At 38.8% G+C, this 25,171-nt stretch overlaps 2 protein-coding genes across 2 annotated transcripts; one reads left to right on the top strand and one right to left on the bottom strand.

Moving 5' to 3' along the window:
* Nucleotides 1-815: 815 nt before the first annotated feature.
* On the top strand, nt 816-13,985 carry LOC117620842 (methyl-CpG-binding domain-containing protein 9). Its single transcript, XM_034351085.1, has 10 exons — nt 816-1,627; nt 3,366-4,056; nt 4,186-5,301; nt 5,415-6,104; nt 6,996-7,304; nt 8,021-8,356; nt 8,606-8,704; nt 8,808-9,242; nt 10,205-12,445; nt 13,104-13,985. The coding sequence occupies exons 1-10, from the start codon at nt 1,155-1,157 to the stop codon at nt 13,404-13,406; spliced, it is 6,693 nt and encodes a 2,230-aa protein (XP_034206976.1). The 5' UTR covers nt 816-1,154; the 3' UTR covers nt 13,407-13,985.
* A 1,701-nt stretch (nt 13,986-15,686) lies between these two features.
* LOC117623407 (homeobox-leucine zipper protein HAT5) lies at nt 15,687-18,527 on the bottom strand. The gene is made up of 4 exons (XM_034354373.1): nt 17,753-18,527; nt 17,501-17,649; nt 16,864-17,103; nt 15,687-16,336 (listed from the first exon to the last, which is right to left on the bottom strand). The coding sequence occupies exons 1-4, from the start codon at nt 17,856-17,858 to the stop codon at nt 15,872-15,874; spliced, it is 960 nt and encodes a 319-aa protein (XP_034210264.1). The 5' UTR covers nt 17,859-18,527; the 3' UTR covers nt 15,687-15,871.
* Nucleotides 18,528-25,171: the final 6,644 nt, after the last annotated feature.

The raw sequence follows: 25,171 nt of genomic DNA on the forward strand, positions 1-25,171 counted from the left end.
AGTTTGTGGAAAAGGCAATTATGTCAAGTCATAAACTACACTGCCAATTCTTTTATAGTGCATGAGTTGAATGCATCTCAGACACTAGACATTTGTCGTGAATACATAACGATCATATTCCATTCATGAGACATATAATATGATCACTTCATCCCACATTTTCCACTTGTCATATTGTGAGTAAGTAACCGCATTGTCATTTATTTTGTCGTTAATGCACTGAATCTATTGCATCGGGCACCTCCCTTGCATTTTTCATAAGATAATTTCTTTGTTGTGAATGCATTGAATCCGCTGTATTGGAACTCATGTCTGCATATTTCATAGGAGGTACGCAGTACGCTTCCACTTTGTTTGACATCTCACACTTGTCACTTCATTGAATAACCACAAATGCATCGAGTTTGCTGTCTTAGACGCCTCATCTACATATGTTGAGAGAAACCAAACGACACTAAAAAATTAATAGCTAAAATAGACATTACACCTCCAATTTACACATCTTACAATAGAGATGCTCTTTAGCACTATCCGTGATATATATGTGGTATATCAAATCTATTAACCCTACTTCTAAGTAAATTATTATTGTACAGAAAAGAGGATGCACATAACATGTGATAAAAAGAGACGTTGAAAGGGCAGAGTCTTCTAGGGACTGTAAACCCAGGAGGTTCTCGTGTAGATTGCATCATTGTACTGTTAGGAAGGGCAAGTCCAGTCTAGGTCTCTCCTTACAGGTCCACATGTGCAGCTGTCGTTCAACAACAGCGAGTACACGCGCATATAAAATCCCCGGTGACTCCGCCCCACTTTACCCTTCTCATCCATTTACAACAGCAACAGCAACAGCAACATCAACAGTACTCACAGTTTCAACAATTAAAGAAAAAAATAAACGAGAAAAAGAGAGAGAGAGTCAGGTCAGGGCCCTTCGATACGGTCCTCTTTCGGTCTCATTTCTGTCTTCTTTTTCTCTGTCCCTCGAAACCCAAAACCAAAACCAAAACCAAAACCAAAACCTCTCTCTCTGTTTCGTTGTCAAATCTCAGCCGTCGGATCCAAGCAATTTCCCCCAGGCTCTGAACCCCAACAATGGTTCGAGCGTCACATCGGAACTCACCGACCTCGAGCTCCGAACCCCGACTCGGATAATGGAACTCAACGATTCAACTAGCGACGAACTCAGAGACGCCAGGCCGGCCGCCGCCGAGCCCACTCGCTCCGTGCTCGGCATCGATCTCAATGAGATCCCTTCCCCGCCCGAAACCCTACCCGATTCTTACGACGTCGTACGCTCTTATCACGACCACCCTTCTCCGCCGCCCGGCGGTCCTGCCGGTGTTCCCGGCTCGGCTCGCGGCTCCGCTTGCCCTTTCTGCGGCAAGCCCGAGGTTCGCGGCCACGTGGTCGTCTGCGACGGTTGCGAGCGCGGTTTTCACCTCACCTGCGCCGGAATGCGCGGCCGCCAAGCCGTGAATTTGGAGGAATGGGTCTGTGAGGAGTGTACGGGCACTGGGGTTAGGAGCAAGCGCTGGCCGCTTGGAGTTAAGTCCAAGCAGATTCTGGATATCAACGCTTCGCCGCCGAGTGACGTCGACGACATTGAGGAGTTGCGCGATTTGAGGTAGGTGGTTTCAAACATTTGCCAAGATATTCAATTATTAATTTTTTTTTTTTTTTTGCTTTTTTAAGTTCTGCTTTTGATTCCAGTTCAAAAAGAAAAAGGTTCTGCTTTTGATTCTTTGAGCTCGTATATGCAAATTAATTTAAAAAGAATGATAGTAAAGGCTTTCTAATATCTCACCAAGAATGCCATCCCTTGATATTTTGTGGTTTCCACATTTCCCATCATAAATTATTTGATGACTGATTTGGAGGCTCATTTCCAAGCCATGCCCAAGGACCCCTGTTCACCATGTTAGTAGACTAGTGCTTGTTCCGGCACCTACTTGCTATCAGTGCATGCATGCAAGCATATGGGCCATGCTAGTGCCATTATTTAGTGACTGCTATGGAATTTACCAGTTTGGCACAGAGTTCCCCTTTTTTTGCACCCATAAGTCCAATTAACAGGCTTGATGTTTGCCTCCCTTGCTCGCTCTCGCTCTGCACGTGACATACGAAAGCCACTAGTTTTGCGTACACTTAAGAAGTTGTAGTTTTGGCATGGAAACTTTCCACGTGACATTCGAAACCCACTAGCTTCACATGCACTTAAGAAGTTGTAGTTTTGGCATGGAAACTGTCCACTTGACATTCGAAACCCACTAGCTTCACGCGTGCTTAAAGAGTTGTAGTTTTGGCGTGGAAACTCCCTTCCAAATTGATACATTTGTATGTTAATTACATATTTCTTGTTTACCGGGAACATTTTTCTTTTAAAAAAGTGACATTTTAAAAATAGGTGAGGCCTGTTTTAAGCTTATTGTTTATAACTGCTTTAAATTGGATTGTGGAGTGGGATTATTGTATACATGCTAATCTCTCGTATAAACCATGTACGAAAACTAGAGAAAGGGCAGCTTTCAACTTCTATTTGGACCTTTGGTATCCCTACAAAGAAATTTAAGTAGGTTAAAAAAAATTCCAAAATGATTTTGTATATTTATTTACTTTTGAACAGAAAGAGTTTGCCTTTACACCCTGGAAAAGGATGAAAATATCGTGAATATAATATCGGTACTCAAATACACGGATATATTGATATCTTTTCGATATTTGTGACTGCCAATTTTTCGCGGTTGATGGGTAGCTTAATTAGGATTTGGTTTGGATTAGATTTGATTTAAAACATTTATTAGGGTTGGGTTTGTCGTCCTTGTGTCTTCTTCCTCTTCTTTGTTTCGATTTCGAATCAATATCGGTGGAAATCAAGCATTTCTGCTCTGTTGAAGGCCGATATAGGGGAAATCTTGGATACATTGGGGAAATTTCAAGGATACGGGGGAAGAAATTGCTTCACCCCTACTATTGGTTTGTCAGCAGATATTTTCATCCTTGCACCAAGGTAGCCCTGTAGATCAACTTCCATATTATCCCTTTTGTTGTTGTTCTCCACCTTTAATCTGCCACCACCAACGCAAATCAAAACTGGGGTGGCATAATGATGTGCAAACTATTGCCTTATTTCTTGCATTGTCCACATGCATTTCTAACATTTTTGTCCCCTGTAGGTTTTGCCACTGCTTTAATTTCTAAAATTAAAATGGTAAAGTTATTCTGTATTATGGGTATTTTCTTGCATTTTCTAAACTTATCATTCTTGCCTCTTTTGTCTATTACTCATTGGTTAATATTTTATAACTTTCTTTAAATGCATGTTGTCCATAAGTAGTTACTGCCTAAACTTATTTTGATTATAGAAAGCACACTCCCGGTGGTAATTCTTTTGGTGGCAATCCATTTGGTGCCCCAGTGACATATTCAAACTTCTTGTACCCTGGAAACGGATTTGGCTTGGAAAAAGCTTCTGCAGTAATGACACATACGGTTAAAGTGGGGTTTGAAGATATATTGCACCATACACAGACAATGGGTGGAAGCTTTGAGGAAGTAGATTTGAGGTTCCCTCTTGGAAAGCATAGGAGTAGTAATAATGCGTCTATTAGAATACCATCCCGGAGTCCAAGTGAGATATTTTTACAGGCTCTCAAAGATTTTGTTTCTGAGAGGCATGGTGTACTAGAGGAAGGTTGGCATGTAGAATTTAAAGAGTCAATAGGCAATTGTGAACCATATTTAGTGTACCGTGCTCCAAATGGGAAGACATTTGATTCAGTATATGAAGTTGCGTATTATCTTGGCTTGATGCCTAACTGCAATTCTGTGGGATCTGAAATAAGAAAGGAGGGGTCTCTGTCTAATACAGAAAAGACCTATCTACCTAGAAAAAGAAAGTCAAGACTTTTATACACCAATGGATTGGCTGAAAATAAGGAGCTCTCTTCCAATGGTCTAAGTATGGAAGCTTCTGCCTGTGGTTTGGGGAATAATGTAAAACTGACAGAAGTTGGTGCAGAAGAAAATGGTCGCATTGGCTCTCAGCAAAACAATGTAAGTTTATATGTTCTCTATTTGTTGTAATGTAAATTTAATGATGATGCTCCATAAGCACCGTAGTGTGGAGGTCCTTTCAGCAAGTTTTGTTTTGTTGATTCTTGTGTATTTTTTTTTTCTCTCCAGGAGGGACTTCCGGTGCAGTTTGAAGATTTCTTTCTTCTTTCTTTGGGTGAAGTTGATACAAGGCCTTCTTATCATGATTCTAACCTGATCTCCCCTGTAGGCTATAGATCGTGTTGGCATGATAAGATTACTGGTTCATTATTCGTATGTGAAGTTTTGGACGGTGGTGATTCTGGACCTCTTTTTCAGATCAGAAGGTGTTCATGCTCTGCATTGCCAATTCCTAATGGTTCAACTATTCTCTCTAGGCCACAACTTGGTAACTTTTGCAGCCACATTGATCAGGAAAGTCGTGACCCTACTTGTGATAATGATGGAAGCATACATATGATTCTATCAGATCCTTCTCCGCCTATGGAAAATGATATTTTGTCTTGCCTGAGGAGTTGGTCGGAGGAAGCCAGTGATGTCCAGACATCAGCTGAATTGCAGTTTGAAGATAATTCTGGTTGTGGAAAACCTGGAACTCTTTCATCTGCTGATTTGGGTACAAGGGATGACATTGGTGAGATTTCAATAGAAGACCATTCTTCGTCTGCAGCTTGGGGAATGATTTCACAAAAAATTGTTAATGCTTGTTCTGAAATATTTAAACAGAAAGGCATTTTAAAATTTGTCTGTAAGCATGTTGAAAATGCCCAGGGCTTCCAAAATGGGGTTATAAGAAACGAGGATGACAAAGTGAACCATACTCCATTGGACAAGTTTTGTAGCTCACCAGTTTCTGTTAGCATCCCGTCTGTAATTCAGGCGGATGACGAACCTGGCTCGTTTTACGACATATTAGCGAAATGGCTGGACCAGGATAGATTTGGATTAGATGTCGATTTTGTGCAAGAACTTTTGGAGCAGCTTCCTGGTGCCCAATCCTGTTCTCAATATCAATATCTTAGCGATAGAGGTTTTAATTCTACTCAGCTAACTGTGGGAAATGGGCTTCTAGTGGTTGAAATGAGAGCTGGTTTGCATGGTAAAGAAGAAGTGTTAGACAATTTGTTTAGGAGGTCCAAAAAAGCGAAGTTGGTCAAGGATCATCTCAAGAATGATCATCCACCTCCTCTTGGGAAGCCATTGTGCTTGAGGTTTCCTCCTGCCCTTGTTGGTGACGTTTATCAGGTATGGGATGCTTCTTGCTGCTTTGCACTTATTCTAATTGTGTTAGTTTTGTGTTTGAGATACCACGTGATTGACAGGCATGAAACTTATTGGTCCTCTTTTTATCTACTCAGGTTTGGGAACTATTGTCACACTTTGATGAAATTTTGGGTCTAAAGGAGGCGTTCTCTTTGGAAGAACTTGAGGAGGAACTAGTTAACCCTTGGTTCGGTAGCTCAGATCGTACAGAGAAGTTTGAGAGGGAAATCCAAGGCTCTCAAGCTTTAAATTCACATAGAATTGATTATACTAGTGGACAATTATCTTCTAGCTCCGAGTCTGGCTTTGCAGTAGCTGGGAATAATCCACATGCGTTCATACACATGGAAACTGGAGCGATGAAGGAGGCAGCTCAAGCTAAACTTGCATCTGTTACTTACAGCAGATGTTCTGGCATAGCTTTGACAAAAGCTCATGCATCACTGCTAAGAGTGCTCATAGGTGAGTTGCAGTCCAAGGTTGCTGCCCTGGTGGATCCGAATTTTGATTCTGGAGATGTGAAGTCAAAACGGGGAAGGAAGAAAGATGTTGATAGTTCAATTCCGGTGAAAAGAACGAAGCTTAATATACTCCCGATTAATGAACTGACTTGGCCAGAGTTAGCACGGAGATACGTCTTGGCTGTATTAGCCATGGATGGTAACCTTGAATCTGCTGAGATTACTGCTCGCGAAAGCAGTAAAGTGTTTCGCTGCTTACAAGGTGATGGTGGGGTGCTCTGTGGCTCTTTAACTGGAGTAGCTGGGATGGAAGCGGATGCACTTGTAAGATCAGCTCTTATCCCTTTATGGTGCTTTAGTATTCCGTCATTTAGTGCTGTGGAAGTGCTTATGTATTTTTGCAAATGAACCACCTTCTAGAGAAAGCTACATTATATTATCTTGATTACATAGAGTATGACTACCCCCATCTACCGTGAATACATACCTCTTTAACATAAAAAACTGCACCTGCCCATTCAGAACAAATGAGAAGAAAGAAATGTCCATAAATTCAGTAGTTGCTGGAGCCCACACCTCACTCTAACCTGTAAAGAATTCACTTCCTACCCTAGCTTTCCTGAGTAAGTTCTTGTATTCCTTAATCAGCCCAAAAACTGCAATCACTCCATACCTCCTTAAACATTAAGCATAACTATATCTTCAGCATTTGACCCGGACGAGGGATTGAACAAGGTGTTCTCTTAAGAACAAATATAATATCTAGATCAGCTTTTAAATGTATCTGGCCTTCCCTTGAGACTGTATCTTTTCGCACTGACAGCTGTTGTATATAACTGATAATTTTCAACATTTTTTTTTTTTTTGGTCTGAGTAATTTTCAACATGTATAAGGCTTAGTTGGTTGAATGGTTACATTCAGAAATTCGTGACATTGCAAATTGTTTGAGAGTACTCTTCTATTGTGAATTATTAGGCAATACTCTGCTCTAATGTTAGAAACAGCATTTACTTGCTAGGATGTTGGCTTTACCTGTCTCCTCTCGGTTCCAGTTAGGGTTGATTCAGTTCATCTGTTCAGTTGCTGTTACTGCAGTATTATTTATCCTTTTCTTTTCTTTCCTGTTTTTATGCATCATTCTCTTAAAGTGTCGGTCTGATGCAGTGACATGTGAAAAGAATGCATATTAATCCTCTTGTTTCTTTACACTTCAGTTGCTTGCAGAGTCTACAAAGCAAATTTTTGCTTCATTTAACAGAGAAAATGACGTACTTACAATAGAAGAGGAGGTGTCTGATGGTGGAGCAGGTGCTAATGAGAAGAATTTGGGGAATGGTAGTAATACGCCAGTATGGGCACAGGTGCTGGAACCTGTTAGAAAGCTACCGACTAATGTGGGAACAAGAATCAGAAAATGTGTTTATGAGGCTTTGGATAAGGATCCACCTGAATGGGCAAGGAAAATACTGGAACATTCAATCAGTAAGGAAGTTTATAAGGGCAATGCATCAGGACCTACAAAGGTGTTTTCCTCAGTAACATTGTTATTGCTTAACCTTTGCTTTTTTCCTGGATCCGTACTTGATAAGAATATGAAAGTTTGTTGGGAATGTAATGTGTGAATCAGCGGCATTTTATTGTGTTATAATACTCCTTTCAACTGATATTCTGATGCTGTAATTTACTTTACAGTTTCGGGATGCAGTAAATTTGCTCATAATTTTACCTTACAAATGAACCACAACTTATTAGTTTCATAAGTTTTAAAATGTTGCTTAACTATCTTAAGTTAGCGTCTTGTTTTTCTAAACTTAAATTGGAAATTTGCTTATGCACTCTCTTTGAATATCTGCTGTAAAATGTCAATGAATTCTTTTGCTTGATAAGGTGCATGGCAGCTTTAGGCCATCTTAAAAGTATTTTTTGGCTGAGTACGCAAGAAGGAATATTTGTGAATGTTTGCTGAACTTGCTTCTTGCTTCATTTTGTTCCTTCTCCTCCTCGTCCACTAATGCTTAACATTTAAAGATCGTGTTATAAATTTAAGAAGAAAAGTCATTGTACACTGGCATACTAAACTTGTTTTTGAGTTGGTTGAATCTCTTGCTTGATACTAAACTAAGGATTAAGGTTTCGGAAGACTCTCTCCATATGCCAAAATTATGTTTACATTTTTGTTTAGCAAGTTATTATAACCATTGTTCTAAATTGGACACCTTTTCTTGTTGATTGCGCACAGAAAGCTGTTCTTTCAGTGCTAGCAGATGTATCGGGTGAAGGCTTGCTACAAAAGGCTGAGAAGGGAAGAAAGCGGAAGATTAATATACCTATTTCTGATGTTATTATGAAACAATGTCGCATTGTATTGCGTCGTGCTGCTGCTGCAGATGACACAAAGGTTTTCTGCAATTTGCTGGGAAGAAAGCTGATAAATTCAAGTGATAACGATGATGAGGGGCTTCTTGGATCACCGGCCATGGTATCTCGGCCTTTGGACTTCAGGACTATTGATTTGAGATTGGCAGCTGGATCCTATGGGGGATCACATGAAGCTTTTCTTGAGGATGTCCGTGAGGTCTGTTATCTATGACAATGAGATTTCTTGCAACATTCTTCAATGCAGACTTATCTTTCGAGTGACTTTAGAAACAGTACTGAAACTTTAAGGCTGTAAATTGTAGTTTACTATAATTTCTATGGTTGTACATAGATAAGTGTACATGTTAGTAAAAGTGAATATCTGGTCTTTTTCATAATTGTGCTGTATCCCACCTTTTTAACATAGTAAAGTCCACTAATTCTGATCGTTACTTTCACTTTGCAGCTATGGAGTAATCTACGAATTGCTTATGGGGATCAGCCTGATTTGGTTGAGTTGGCTGAGACGTTAGCCCAAACTTTCGAAACATTATATGAGAACGAGGTGTGTACCTTTCTATCCCTTCCCAATACCTATAGCCAGGCACATTCATGTGCAGGCTGTTCACTTAAGTTCCTTCCCAGATTCAGTTGTTCTCTCCATGCAGGTTATTACGCTTGTTCATAAGCTTGCAGAGACTGCAAAGTTGGAATGCTTAAGTGCTGAAAGGAAAAAGGAAATCGATGATTTACTTGCTTCCACAAGTGGGATTCCCAAAGCCCCTTGGGATGATGGAGTGTGCAAAGTATGTGGCATTGATAAAGATGACGACAGCGTACTGTTGTGTGATACTTGTGATGCTGAGTATCATACTTACTGTTTAAATCCTCCTCTTGCAAGGATCCCAGAAGGAAACTGGTATTGTCCCTCTTGTGTTGTTTCTAAACAAATGGTTCAAGATGCATCAGAACATCATCAGGTCATTAGAAAATGCCGTCGTAAAAATTACCAGGGAGAAGTTACCCGCACTTACTTGGAGGCACTTACACTTTTATCAATGAAAATGGAAGAGAATGAGTATTGGGAATTCAACGTGGATGAGGTTTGTATATTGATGCCTTTATGCATATTCTTTTTCTAGTCATACTACACTTACAAGATGGCTAACTACAAGAGATTGCATTGTATTATTGGTCTAGCCAAATATTTGTGGAGCTGGCATGGCGCCAGTTGAAAATCACCCCATTTTTCGCTTCAATCGAAGCTGTTCAACAGTGGAGCTCTTCATTTCCTTGCTTTTCTTTGCATTTCTGCATGCTGATTTTTTCTGGTTGTTGAAATAGTGCATGCCCTTTTCTGGCTGTGCTCTTTACTTCTAAGCTTTTATAGCATTGTCATCACTTATTATATAGCTTTGTCATCACTTATTATATAGCTAACAAGCAGAACTTCTAAGATTTGACTATAATGGTGGATCAGCTGGTTAAATACTCTAAACTAGCAGTTGCCAGCATGTTACTCTGCATTGAAAATAGCATTGAAGGGGTTCATTTGGGCGGGTATAAGTGAGGTCTCAAAGGGTGTCCTTTTTCACCTTGCTAATCTTCAAAGGCTTGGATAGACCCCTGGCAAGTTCTTGCCTTCCAGATGTGTTGGCTCCAACTTTGGACTGGGTACCATTTGTGCTTTGTTGATCCTTAAGACAACGAAGATGAAGACTGAAAGCCAATTAATAATAATTTTTTTAACAAATGAAAAGAAATGATACATACATACACTTAGTGTTTAATATTTCTGTTTTTTGGGTTCAGATACACAACTCGTCTTTTCTTGGACCCCCTCCCCCTTCCCTCTCTTCCAACCCAACTGTCAGTATCATTCACATGTTGTAAATAATAACATTTTAATATAATATATAACCATGAGAAAAAAAATTGATTGTTGCCATGAGATAGGTATTCCATGCTGGTATAAATGTGCTAGGTCACTTGATAGATTTGTTGTGTTATCTAATCTTTCTATAATAAATTATAAACTTAACAGCTTTCCCATCTGTGCTTGCAGAGAACATTCCTGCTTAAGTTCTTATGTGATGAGTTGCTTAATTCAGCTGTTATTCGTCAACACCTTGAGCATTGTTCTGAGACATCGGCGGAGTTGCAGCAGAAATTACGGTCTTTATCTGCAGAATGGAAGAATCTCAAGTCGAAAGAAGAGATCTTGATTGCAAAAGCTGCAAAGGTTGATCCAAGTCTCGAAGAAGACGGTGTAAAGGAAGGGCTTTCTACTTCAGTTGAAAACCATGAAAAATTTGTTCTTCAGGCACATGCTTTGAGTGGCAGGTCTAACTCCTTTAATGTAGTCTCCGATGATCTACCAGCACTAGAGGGTGCTCGAGGGTTAGATAAACACCCATCTGCCAGTAATGCAGAATATAGTAGCCAACATTCTGTAGATACTGAAGCTAGGGCAAAAGATGTCCATGCTGCTGTGCATGACACCGGTACACCAGGGAATGTTTCTTCAAATGCGGCTTCTGAGAAAAGTGACATATCCTCGAGACTAATTGAGTTCCCTTCATCAAATTCTTTGCCACATGAAATCAATGGCTCTATTGGAAAAATAGGTTGCCTTGGTCATCCACAAGACAATATGGAAATGGATGTTTCTCTGCCTTTAGATCAGCAAGGAGTTTGTATCCCTTCAGATGTGAGGAGTAATCATGTGGGTCAGCACACGTCACCTGCTTCTGTGAATGAATCACAATCCTACCACCTTGAGTTGAATTCTGTCAAAAGTGACTTATCACTTTTACAGGATTCAATTACCAGTGCAGACTTTGAGCTTTCAAAGCTGTCCGTACGAAGGGAGTTTCTGGGAATTGATTCTCTGGGTGGCTTATATTGGGCTTCAGGACATTCTCGGATTGTTGTAGATCGAACCGTGTCAGTGCCGGATGGGATGAATATGACAGATGGCAGAGACCCCGTATGGAGGGGTTCTGTTACGCAAAGTTGTGCTTCAACTGGTGTGGATAGTTCTTTGCCGTTAGAGGGGTCTAAAGCTGGCTGTCCGTATTTATTTGAACCAAACAGTGCTGTTGCTTTTAGTGCACCTTGGGTTTCTTATCAAACTGATGCAGAAATTGATGGACTTATAGGTTGGTTGAAGGATAAACACCCTAAGGACAGAGAGCTGAAAGAGTCGATATTGCAGTGGAAAAAGTCAAGGTTCCAAAAGTTTCAGAAAACTAGAAGCCAAAGTCAGGATGAGCTCCTAACTGCTATTTCAGTGGCTAGAAATGGTGAAAAAACCGAATCTGATTGTCTTGTTACTAGGGCAGCCACTTTGCTGGAGAAGATGTACGGTCCATGCTCAGAGTTGGAAACCACTGACATCTCAAAAAAGCGGGGTAAGAGGGCTAGACTAACCAATGATGAGAAAATGTACAGGTGCGAATGTTTGGAACCCATTTGGCCCAATAGACATCATTGCCTCTCTTGCCACAGAACCTTCGTCGCTGATGCTGAACTGGAGGGGCATAATGATGGTAGGTGTGTTCCATTTTCAGCAGCCTGTGAGAAGGGAAAGGAAATAAGTGATTCTTCTAAAGTTAAGGGAAGTTTAAAGTGTGAGATAAATTGGGAAGAGTGCAGAGGTGAACTAAACAGTGTTGAAACTTCCAAAAGCATGCATTCTGAGCTTAGTGCGAAGTTGATAAAGTTTCAGAACGGAGGGTTAGTTTGCCCATATGACTTTGAAGAGATCTGTTCCAAGTTTGTGACAAATGATTCAAACAAGGATTTGATACAGGAAATAGGTCTTATAGGTTCACAGGGAGTTCCATCTTTTGTCCCATCCTTATCTCCTTATCTCAGTGATTCTACACAACAGTTAGTCACTCAGAAAGATGTCGGTGTGCACGGTAATGGACCAGAGGCTGCTGAACAGCTAGTTTTACAAGGAAAGACTAATATTGATATTGCAGGCTGTAGCAGTCTATCCGGGAAAGGTGGTGGGTTGCTAAATGCCAACATCCCAACTTTGGGATGTCTGGAAAAAGGAGAGAAGAGACCCTCAGGTAGTCATTCTTCTGTCGTGGGTGCTGGTCGCTTCTGTGTGGTCCCCCAGTCTTCTTTGAGGCCCTTAGTTGGCAAAGTTTGTCAGATCTCTAGGCGACTCAAGATCAATCTACTAGATATAGATGCAGCACTCCCTGAAGAAGCTCTTAGACCATCAAAGTCACACTTGGAAAGGAGATGGGCCTGGCGTACGTTTGTTAAAGCAGCAGTGACAATATATGAAGTAAGTCTTCTATTCCCTCGATTCTTTCTTTAGATACTACTTCCATAATCACTACTAAAATTGTATTACTCTATGGAATATTTTTCTGCATTTTAGATTAATCTTCTATAAGCTAAATAACTAGCTTTTTTTATTTGAGGTTGTTAAAAGTTGTGTTAATAATTCAGTTATTATGTGGTGGAGCATTCTTAAACCCTTATAGAATTCAGCGGTTAGGCTTACCATCTAATTGTCAAATAATATGATAAATATCAAATAAATAAAATTTTGGCAGTTTTCTACCCAATAGAATTCTTTAGCATTTTAGCAGAGATTTGGCTGTTGGTTGGAGATTTGATAGTAGCTTGTTATAGTGTGATTTTGATTACTTTTTAAAATAGAATATACCAGTGAACTAGTGTGGAAAAATATGATCGACACCTGAAATATCCTATTCTTTGGCATAATTGAAAGACAATAGTATATTAAACCTTCAGTTATTCTTTGCATAATATTTTGTTAGTTTATTTTCTGTGGTAACTTTTTATTTGTTTGAAGGATCAGTATGTTTATTTGTACATCTCTTTATCACTTTCTTGTTATGTTCACTACTATGTATATCTGTACTGTTAAGTACATAGATTTGGCGAGATTGCAAATAACACGCTTTGCTTTTTAGATGGTTCAAGCGACAATTGTGCTGGAGGACATGATGAAGACTGAGTACTTAAGGAATGAGTGGTGGTATTGGTCGTCATTCTCAGCTGCTGCTAAAATTTCTACGTTGTCTGCCCTTGCCCTGCGTATATACTCCCTTGATTCTGCCATCATGTATGAGAAGATGTTTCCTAGTTCAGATCCGGTGGACAAGTTGGAGCCCAGCAGCGTTCTTGACCTGAAGCTGCTTCCTATTTTGGATTCAACAGAAAGAACTAAGTTAAGTAGGAAATCTAACAAGAAAAGGAAGGAACCAGAGGGTTGATCTTGGGTTGTATGATTCTGAATTTGTGGAGATTAATCCAGACAGGGTTGGTTGGTACAGTGGCCATGAAGCAGCAGTAGACAGATTTTGTGGGTGGAAATGGTCATGGAACCCCATTTTGGGTTGGGTTAGGTTGGATCAGAATTGAGCAGACCACTAGTTTTGAAAAAGGACGGAGGTCACTGCTTCTGCTGCTGCTGAACCATGTATCATCTGTACATAAAGGTAAAGCTGACATGCTAACTTGGATGCTGGTTATGAAAGCAGTGTGTTCATACAACAATATCTGCTTTGAGGATTCGAGTGAGTGCCCGTACAAATTTGATACGTGCAGATAAAATCCAATTTTGGTATGATTTCTGCTGCAGCTTTCAGAATTTGTTGCTCGGAAAGGGAAAGGGGAATCAAATGACAAATCTTACAAAAAGAGCGAGACCCATATATAGATATAGCGGGAACTAATGTAAAGAAAACCCAAAAAAAAAAAAAAAAAGCAAAAAGAAAGAAAAGAAATTGGCAAATGTTGAAGTTAAGCAGGTTTAGGCAATATTTCATTCTTTATACATGTCTCTCTCTCTCTCTCTCTCTCTCTCCCCCCCCCTCGTTTATTTGTGCTGGCTGATGAGTCCCAAGTCTCACTGGCTCAGAGGTGTTGTTTTGCTCTGTTTCACCTACAATTTAGTAGTTAGGTTGTCGGTTTTCATCTTTTTAGGGGCTATGCTATGCCATTGCCGGCAGAGGAATTTTCTATTCAAGTAGTCCTGGGGCAGCCTTCCCTTTTGTAGCCAAGTAACAGGTATTAGTAGTAGATAAATGCATTACAAGTCAATTATCATGATTAGCTCAATAGCAATGATTGTGGGGGTTTGCTTTAATTTGTCTTCGTGGGAAGAATTATATTAAAACTTGGGAGTTTCTCAGCTTTTGCCTTACCCCTACATTTGATTAGCTTATTTATTGCCAAGCCATGGTTGCCTTGAGCGGGTGTATGTTAGGACTAGAGCTGGGCATATGGGACCGAAAACCGGTCGAACCAAATCGGTCGGCTCGGTTTGGTTTGGTTTTTTCTCTCTTTTTGGTCAACGGTGTATGAACCAAACCGAACCGGTGGTCATGGTTTGGCGCCCTGTTCCTAATTTTAAAAACCATATGTTAACCAAACCAAACCGAATATGTTAAATTATATATAATTAAATAATTATAATACACGTGAATGGTGAATGATGCATATGATTTACTTTGAAACTTTGAATGGATGTGAATGATGAACGATGCATATGTTTTAGTTTGAAAGGATTGATTGAATGAATGAATTTGAATATGATTGAATGAATGAATTTGAAAATGTTGTGATGTGAATGGTGAATGAATTTCAAGAGGTTTTGAATGAATTTAGAGTAATGTTTTCAAGCAGGTTTTCACCAAACCAAACCGAGGTAATCGGTTAACCGAGATGATTGGTTTCTCACCTAATTGGTTTGACGTACGGTTTGGCACACGATTTGAGCTCAAAACCGAACCAAATCAAACTGAGCTCACCTCTAGTTAGGCCCAAGAAGGCTTAGTAGGGTGTGCAATCAATCTTTACATTTACCCTCGTTATCTGCACTTGACTTTGAGGCAAATTCGTGAATAGGGTAAAATAAATTTCTACCCTACTACATTTTATGCTCTCAAATTCTCAATCGCCCCCAAAATTTAGATGATCTTGCAAGTTATTACGAGTCTTGGGGTGTGTCTCTGAGCCGACGCAGCCTCAATAGAGCAAAGCATGAAGTTCCTTCTCTTTAGATGATCTTGCAAGTTATTACGAGTCTGGGGGTCTGTCTCTGAGCTGACGCAGCCTCAATAGAGCAAAGCATGACGTTCCTTTTCTTTCAGCCTCCGGCACGCCTTTCTCAACATCTCTCTATGTGCATGAGAAGAGCTGAGAGCTATGGTGGAACATGACCGGTCGTTTGGCCACCACTTGCTCCCATTCCAACCCTCTCCCTTCCACTTCCAGCTGCTCAAGCCCATTGTCAGGTTCTTGAAGGTCCCTTTCCTTCCCTTTCTTTACCCATTTTGTTAATTATGTAAAATCTTTCGTTTTTTTAGATTAAATTCATCAATTTCTTCTCACAGAGAGGCCCTGCTCAACTCAAAAACGGGGTTTCTAATTTTGGCTATTCGATGTGTTTGTTCTTTTTCAACGTATTCAAAAATGTCGTAGGAAATTCCGCACTGAATATAGGACAAGCAACGGTTAGAATATAGTACAAGTGGGAAGCCAAGACGCCATTGACGAAAACACTTTGCATTTATTATTGGCGCACAGATTAATATCGAGTATCTGAGGCACAAGTAAGCTGCTGCGTACACTAACATTACACATTTGTTTTCGTAAACTGTGAAGAACAATGAGCTCAACATATAGAAACACCCCATACATACATAGTAGGACACTTTTAATTTTAAGGAAATTATTAGGACCACACCCACCAACCCATAGACACACCCTCCTCCTGCTGTACCTGCTCCTCCACGGCAGCCGCAAACACATCGGAGAAGTAACCCCGCCCGTCGTCACTGCCGTCGTCTTCTTCTGAGTTGACCCCACTATGATGATGATGATGATGAGGGTAATTATTGTGGACGTTGTCCTCGTTGAGAAAATTGTAGGAGTCGCCGCTGTCCACAAGCTGAGGACCTTCGGCCTCGTCCACCACTGCGCTTCCTCCGCTCCCGGAACTCAGGCGGTCCTCAACTTTGACGCTGCAGCTATATTGCAGACCAGTGGCATAGCTTATTGGAACAGCATCCCTCATCTCATCACCAGCAGGAACAAGAGGGTCGCACTTGTCGTCGTCAGCATGATCAGGTGCAAATGCTGCTGCTTTGATATTGCTGGTCTCCTCTTTAGCTTCAAGTTTCTGGTTTATGGAAACCACCTGCGCATTAATTTATTTAATTAACTAATTAAGAACAGAAGTTACAGATGATGATGAAATAACCACTAATTACTATCCTGCATCTTATTTTAATCAGAAATAAATAGTCAAGGACGAATATGCATCTTTTTTATACCCTATAGTATATTCGTCCTGTGACTCTGAAAGTAGCTTTTTTTAATGTTCAAGTTCAAGGTGGGGTTTACAACGGATGCTATGTTGGATGGAGACACATGTATATTTGCCAGCTATATATATATATATCATATACGAAAATCTAGACGTTATTATCATGCAGACGTCATATATTTTGTACTATCCCTCCCCGTTTTCTTGCTTATTTACAATACCATTTGCATGTTAATAACGTGTGAACACCCGGATAAGAGTGATTTTGAATTGTGTTTCTACACCAGCTGCTTAGCTAGGTTTCCACAAGAGTAATAATAATTAAAGAGTTGATTAAACAATTTAACCAGATAATTATATAATCTATTCACTAATGAGGAAGCAAGCAGTAGTCGTACCTCGGATTTGAGCTTGTGATTCTCCTTAAGGATAGAATCATAATTAGACAAAAGGGAGTCATAAGAAGATTTGAGAAGATCATAATCGCGCTCGAGCTGCTTTGTCTTCCAGCGAGCCCTGCGGTTCTGGAACCACACAGCCACCTGCCTTGGCTGCAGCCCCAGCTTCTTGGCCAGCTGCGTCTTCCTCTCTGGCTCCAGCTTGTTCTCTGTCTCAAAGCTCTTCTCCAGCATATGCACCTATTCATCAAAATTAATTTAACACTAATTATTAATTAGAAAAGAATCAATACTCTCTAATTAGTCACTCACACTGAATCTCATCAACCCACCACATCAATCACTTCATTAATTATAAGTCAAAGCATAAGCGAACAAAATCTAGATAGATCAGATCAGATTCCCACGAGCAAAGAAGAGACTTTGATTTTCATGAATTTGATGCTGATAAGGTGAATATGCCAGCATCAACATATATTTCATTTTTTGAACCACAATTCATATATTCCTTCCTGATTTTATTTTATCGACGAGAGTCTAAATTAATCTAATCTACTGGAAAAAGATTTATTAAGCGTGAAGACAGAAGGAATAATATTTTAGATAAATAAATTAACGTATAAGATAGTAGAATAACCTGGTCAGGAGTGAGGCGGCGCTTCTTTTCCGGCAACTGCTCGTCGTAATATTCTTCGTCGAACAGTTCGTCTTGCGATGACGATGAGCTGAAAAAACTTTTCCTCCTCGAGCTTTCTTGATCCATCAATCCCATAACCGATCTCGGCCCTTAATCATCATCATCAACATCCCAAACAACAATATCAGCTAACTAATACTCTCAAAAAATAAAAAATAAAAAATTTACGCAGAAATGATTTAACATAATCACCTCGAAAAACGTGATCAGCATTCCCGAGGAACAGCATGTTGCCACCACCTTGCTGACAAGCGGACGATGTCGTCGAAGGGTCAAAGAAAAAACGGCACGGCTCCATCGTCGGTCACTGATGATGCTCTGTTCTGGTGAGTTCTGAGCGCGGGTAGGCCAAGGGGGTCGCGCTAGATCTCCGCCGTCGATTCTTGCTTAAAGAGTGATGATGAGTACTAATTATCAGGTGGGCGGCCTGAGAATATTATTAGTATGGGCTCTGATTGTAATTGAGGGGTGTGTGGGTGTGGAATTAATTAGAAGATCATAATCTTGTGACGGAAGAAACTGGTGCTCCACAGCAACCTCGCCGGAGTCTCCAAGGGGCATATACAAAATCCCATCACACCACCACCGATTTTTTCCAGCTCCGCTTCCCAAATTCCTCCGCGCCTCCGAAACTACCACCCCCGCTATATTATATGGAGGGAGATTAATAGTAATTTAAACTAATTAAGACGGGTTTTGGTCCTAATAATACACACGAGTTATTTTACGCACCAAACCTCCATGAAAGAAAGGTAGGCGGTGCTAATATGAGATTTAGAAAGAAATAAAGATGGGATTTGGAGACCACCGGAGCTTAATTAAACGTCCGGCGAGGAAGGTGATCAGTGTGTGGCGCTTCTAGGTGTGTTTTTGCAGCTAAACTTGAAAGAGGCGACTCCATCGCCTTATATATTACTCCCCCGTGTATTTGAAATGACGAAACGGTCCTTTGAAATTGTATTTCACGACGCTTTCTAGTTGGAGAGTTCGTAATTTCACACTGCTTTTGGACTGGAGCTTAATCTGAATGATGGCACAATTTTATTTATAAAAAATGTCAGGCTTATCACATTTTTCATATCATGTTGTATATCATCTCCTTAATAAAGGTGGATCCTATTTTATTGATAGGCTCCATTTCTATTAAATTTTTGTCATGACAAAAATGTCTATTTCACCTTTTTTTTATAAATAAAATATTTAAAGGGAGATTAACGACTCTCGATCTGTCTATTTCAACTTTTGTCATTTACAACAAATTACAGAGACTTTTTTTTTTTTTTTCTATCTAGAGAATATATACACAGCTCAATGCATTTTTTCACTAGGCTAAATTTTTTTTAGCGGAAGAAGATATACACATTGAATATTGTTAATCTATTAATCATAATAAAGTTGTGAAATTGCAAATGGGCCCACTGCGCATCTGTTCATATGGTATGGGGGTGATGAGGGAATGGGTTTGAAGGCTTATGGTGGTGCGGGTGCCAGCCAATCTGGAACGTTAAATAGGGGCCCATGCTTGGAGGACGGGGGATTGTCGGATCCACATCTCCCAATTGTTGCGTTTGCGATAAACGGTTCTGATTCTCTTCTTTTTAAAATCGTTCTTGACCTGGCCAGCCAAGTATATGTCTGTCTCTCTCTACATCTTGTCATTTTTTTTATAGCCAAACCCTAACTCCAACTCCCTAATTGCTAAATGCATGCTAATGGAGAATCTCAACATTTCATTTTCATTTGTTACTTGTTAGACTAGTATTTCTTTCTTTATTTCTTTTTTAAAATAGAAAGATAGAGAAATTAGATATTCGTTTATGAGAACGAGAAAGTGAAAGTCGATCTCTTGTCGATCTGCGAAGTTATCAAAAGAGAGAGAGAGTTGGAGAAACATCACACAAGAAAAGCCTTTCATAACTGCGAAACCTAGCTGCAAACCCATCACCTTCCCTTATACAACGTCCAAAACAGAAGAAACAAAAGGAGGGGAGGCGAGGAATATATTGGTGATGTCATGAGTGGCAAGGATTAAATTAAGTTGATATGCAAAAGTGGTGGGGGTTCCCTTTTACTTTTCTCATGTAAGTTAATGCACGCAGAATATTTCATTTCATATTGCCAATATTTGACGCGACTTGTGATCTCAATCTCAAAAACCATAGACTATGTATTTCTTTCTTGGCTACTATTCTCTTCTTTAAGTGACGCTGTCACACTCATATAAATATATTTATTGGGTAAGGTAGTGGTCAGTCCATATTTTAGTGCTTGTGGTGGCATTGTACCAAGCACTTATGAAGCAGTTGATTATGATGTTTTTAATAGTTCAATTAGTAGTGCCACAGTTCTCTCTCTCTCTCTCTCTCTCTTAAATTTACTATAGAATTCACGACCTTAAAAAAATATCTACTCTAATAAAATTTTATAGTCAAGTTATTTAAATGCGAGGAAGAAAATAAGAGGATTAACAAATCGATAAAGAGTATCAAGATAAGAGAAGCACGTATATTGTTGTCGTGTGGTGCATTGTGTGTAGACTGAACGGCTTAGCAAGCTCCAGATTCACATGTTACACAAGAACGATCCATTGATGATGATACGAAATATAATATTATTTAGTTATTTATATATTTGTGTGTAAACAAAGTAAACCCAGCGAATAAGATGATTGGAGATTGGAGCTAGCAACAAAGGAAAATAAGAGTTGCGTTGTGCATATATTGCATATCGTTGTCATGGGCTTTAGCAACTGCACTTGGAGGAGAACCACGTCGTTATGGGACCCGGAGAATCGAAGCTTTTCTTTTTGTAGTGGGAAGTAAAGGAAATAGTCTAAGCTAGCTAGCTATGGGAAAACCACCAAACATAAACACTTTTAAGGAAAAATTATACTTTGTTTTCTTCTTTTTAATTAAATAATTCCAGTACACTTACATCAAAGGTGGAAAGACACATTTTCAAAAGGATGGTATACTTTTGCTAGTTTTTTTGTTTGTGTTTTTTTACCCGATTAGATGTAAGTAACAACCTTGCACTTGAATATTGTATACCATTACAAATGTTTAATGCTTCACTAACTTTTTTAAAAAGAAATATTAGAGGAAAGGTTCGACCACAGGATCTTAAGTGCAAAAGTAACTGCTCCTAATCACTTAAACTACAACTCCTTGTATACTTCATTAACTTTAATTCTACGTTAATTATATTGATTATAAGCAAAAATCAATAAAAAAGATAGATAAATATGCACATTTGGTGTTTACCAAGGTGATCCACTTGATCAAAATTGGGAGGAAATTTCCTTAATGTCAACTCCTCATTGTTGGCCTAATATCTAGAAAATAAAATAAAATAAAAAATAATTAATTGGCAATTTTAAACAACATTGACTTGAGGTATCTAGATCAAGACATGTGGTGTATAATGAGAAAATGATGGAGGTGCACATGTGTGTAAGCATATTAAATTGAACAAGCGAAAAATATTGCAAAGTAGCTAGCTTATAATTAACATCGAATTATTTAAAAATATGGGTTGAAAAAGAAAACTAAATAGATTATCATTTCCATGTGTTGGCCAGTTGTCTGCCAAATGGCTTGCAATGTGGGAATATCTGTAGTCTCCTCTCCCACTTAATAAATAAGATTGATTTTTTAATTTATTTTTTAAAGAATCAAAACATTGATAAATGAACACTTACCATCCTAAGAAGGAATGAGATTCACTTCTCCCCAGAAGATAACACGTTCTGAGAATCTGTCTCTTTATAGGCAAGAAAGATGTAAACATTTTAACGTACAATTTTAACATCAGCAATATATATATATATATATATATATAGATATGTACAATCTTGTCAACCTTTTATTCTCTTCAAGCTAACATCAATGTCGTTTCACAGTCAATAATGGAATCAAGGAAACAGCTCATCATCACTTTTATCCTTTTTAATGGACTTGTATACAGGGCACATTCCAGTTATGTGGAGGACGGACGAGTTGGGAAAGTATTACTTATACTGTATACGTGATTTAAGTCTTTTAAGGTGTTGAATTATTAATTAGAATTTAAATTTAAGATTTATAGTCTCGAATTCATTAATCGCTTCAATTTTAGAAAGACATAACATGATGTACAGAGAATTTGTCTATATAAGATTAGGTGCACATTTTGGATCAGATAATATTCCAATTCGAATCATAAATGAGGTGAGCAAGAAGAAGGAAGAAGATCCTTAAAGCATTGCAATCTCTCTCTTGAACTTAGTTAAGTCATCGTCGTGATCAAGTTGGATAAGATTAGTATCGAATTTAGACACAAATCTTATAAAATTAAATGTTAAAAACAAAATTCTTGAAGAAAAGAGCACATATTAAACAAAACAAAACAAACCCTAACAACCACTACTTAATCATTTGTTAGACAGTTAAAGGGATCATGTTTCGTGAAGATGGTAGTGGGGTATAACTAGGTTCATGTTTTCAGAATTAATGTGGAGTATATTCCAAGTAGCACCATTAACATTAATAATACAGTTTCACACGTTAGAAAAGGTATCAATTCTCTCTCTCTCTCTCTCTCTCTCTCTCTCTCTCTCTCTCTCTCTCCTCTTATCTTCTCTTCTCTTTGATGCAATGCAAGGAAGGGAGTGTTGGGTGGCTTTGCTTTTGTTGTCCAATTACTTCATTGGTAAGGTAAAGAGACTAAATGGAAGGAAGGAAGGAGGGTATCTTTTGACTATAATTGGATTGGAAATTTCAACTTTAGATTGGTCCAAATGTGCTGCTGCTACTTACCTTTTGAAGCCCCTTTAACAAAAAGTAGGGGATATCGATGAGAATGAATTGGTGACTTGGAGGAAACTATGCAAAATGGAGAGAGAGAGAGAGAGAGAGAGAGAGAGAGAGAGAGAGAGAGAGAGAGAGATGGAAAGCTACAAATAAAAAAGAGGAGGACACCAGGCACCTGAGAAGGATCAATGCTTCTGATTTTGAAGATATCAGATATGTTTTGTGTTATAGTGAATCTGTGTGTGTATGGTCCATAATGGCCATTAATATTACCCATCATCATCATCAAGTAGAACAAGTATAATGCTGCTATCTCTCTCTATCTTTAATACAAACGATAGTTTAAACTACAAAGGGTGGGAGTTTCTTACACGCATACTATAAAATGCCATAGGAATTCAAACATGAGCCCACTAATTTGCAAGTCAATGCCTTTTTCCACTGGTTAGACTCTGTTGGCCAACTCTCTCTCTCTTTTTAATTAATTACTTTTCAAATTTTTTATAATTAATTTAACAAATGAGATTAATACCATGAGTACATGTCACATCCATTTTAGCTGGACTCTAGGGGACCATTCTATTAATCTCTATATTATGTATATTAGCTAGCTCTCATTCAGGTTGATTTCAAATTTGCACTCACCATCTCACATCTTCATGTGGTAATTAAATTAACTATTAGGAGTACTGGTGGAACTTGGCTCATCTAGCACTAATTAGACAAGTAAGCACTTACTATGCACGTGATTTTTTTATATATATATCCATGATAATGATTTCTTACCCACCATTACTATTTATTTAATAAATTAATTTGTTCGCCAATAGAGTTTAACTCAGTGAAAAAAGTATTGATTTGCAGACTAATGATTCGATAGTGTATGTGTAACTTCCCTCCCCCTTATAATTTAGACTACCACTTATATTTAAAAACATAAAAATTTCAATTCATTCAGCTTGTCATGCATAAAAATATGCAAGAATATAGGCATGTAAGCACCTCGGACAAGTTATTATTTTAGCCCATAAGTGAGGAGGGGTTTCAGAGGCCCCCAAAGCCCAACAACTAGTCTTACCATACTAAATGGGCTGAGGGTGCATTGGATCAGAGGACAAAATAATATGATATTGCCCATGATGCCACAAAACTCATGTTCGACTTAAACTTGAACAAGCCTCGGATCATTCACACCGATCAGCCAAGGCAGTCAACTTTCCTAGGCAAGTATGTAGCTATGAGGTCATGGAACCACATCTATGGCTATGGCTGCCACCTACAAAAAATTGACCAAGAACGAAGCATTCTATATTTTGCATAGCAACGCAGATATTTAATACTTTCTTACCAAATTAAATATATATAACCTTTGGCAGCTTTCAAATAACTCAAAGTAGAGGAATTCACATAAAATGTCTAATGTTAATCATCGTTCAACTCTATTTCGAATTCATACGTTTGTTTTTTTGTCCTTTCTCGCGTTTATATTTCATGCATATTGGTAGTGTAATCAACCAAGAATTTATGCCAACAGGATTTAGTTGAATGGGGACATTGACTTGGAGACAATATTATTCAAAAATCAATTTCTAATTAGATCCAACCACGTATGCAACAGCCCACCGCCTTTCAATTGAATTTATCTCTGTCAACACTACACCTGCACATACTCATTCTCCCTCCTCTACTCATTGGTGTCCTCCCCTTCCTGGGAAGTTGAAACTGAATGTGGATGGCGCTTGTAGTACTTCTGTTTGGAAGCGTGGATTGAGGGCAGTTGTCAGAAATGTGCATGGAGATCTTATGGGTGCAATTTCAGTCCCTATCACTGGATGTTTCACTGCCAAGATTACTGAACTCTTAGCAATTCGGGAAAGCCTTCAGTTTGCATGGGAGGCCGGCTACGACTCATTAGTCGTTGAGACAGATGCCAAGAATGCCATTAACGACATTGTCTATGGCACTGAGGCTTTTGGGGTTGCAGGAGGGATTATCAACGACATCCACATGTTATCTAGAAACTTTGTTTCACTTTCTTTTGTATTTGTTCCCAGATTGTGTAATACTGTGGCTGATAGACTTGCTAAGTTTGCTTTAGGTAGTTTGTCCAGAGACATTTGGCTTGAATAAGGTGCTCCATGGATCAATGTGTTTCTTCAAGCTGACTCTAATAGTCTAGAGTTGTCATGATCTTTTGTTTGTAGCCGTTATGGAGCGTGTGACACTCTTTTTCCTTCGTCCTAGGTTTTGTCCCAATGAGTTTTCCTGGGCAAGGTTCTTATGAGGCTACATTTGTTCGCTCGAGTCTGTAACATTTCACAATTTTAATGAACTTTTCCTACTTCAAAAAAAAAAAGAAAAAAAAAAAAGAAAAAAAGATCCAACCACGTATGTTTTTTTTTTCTTTCTTATTAAAGATAATTTGCTTGAATTAATACTTAATGAGTATTTTAGGAATAATGGTGGGTGGAAAGATAGGATTGTGTTTTTTCAATTTTACATGGTGGGTGGAAAAATAAAACAGGGGGTGGAAATAATAGCACTCATAATTAATTGGATCTTAATTTACTAATTTAGATTCAACGACGTATAATTAATTGGCATTGATCCTATTCCATATCATTATTTTCATTATCATAAGTTTTATTAGGAAATATGAGCATAAAACTTAGAAATCAGTTGAAATTGATCTCACATAATTTATGTACGTGATCAATTAGCTGACCAACAAAATAATGAGACCGGACATAGGCAAAACGTTTATGGTGCCTTCAATCCAAATAGATGGCAGACTAAGTAATTAACTAGCAAACTGAGACCC

Source organism: Prunus dulcis, chromosome 3 (assembly GCF_902201215.1).
Source record: "Prunus dulcis chromosome 3, ALMONDv2, whole genome shotgun sequence".
In the NCBI taxonomy this organism is placed as follows: Eukaryota; Viridiplantae; Streptophyta; class Magnoliopsida; order Rosales; family Rosaceae; genus Prunus; species Prunus dulcis.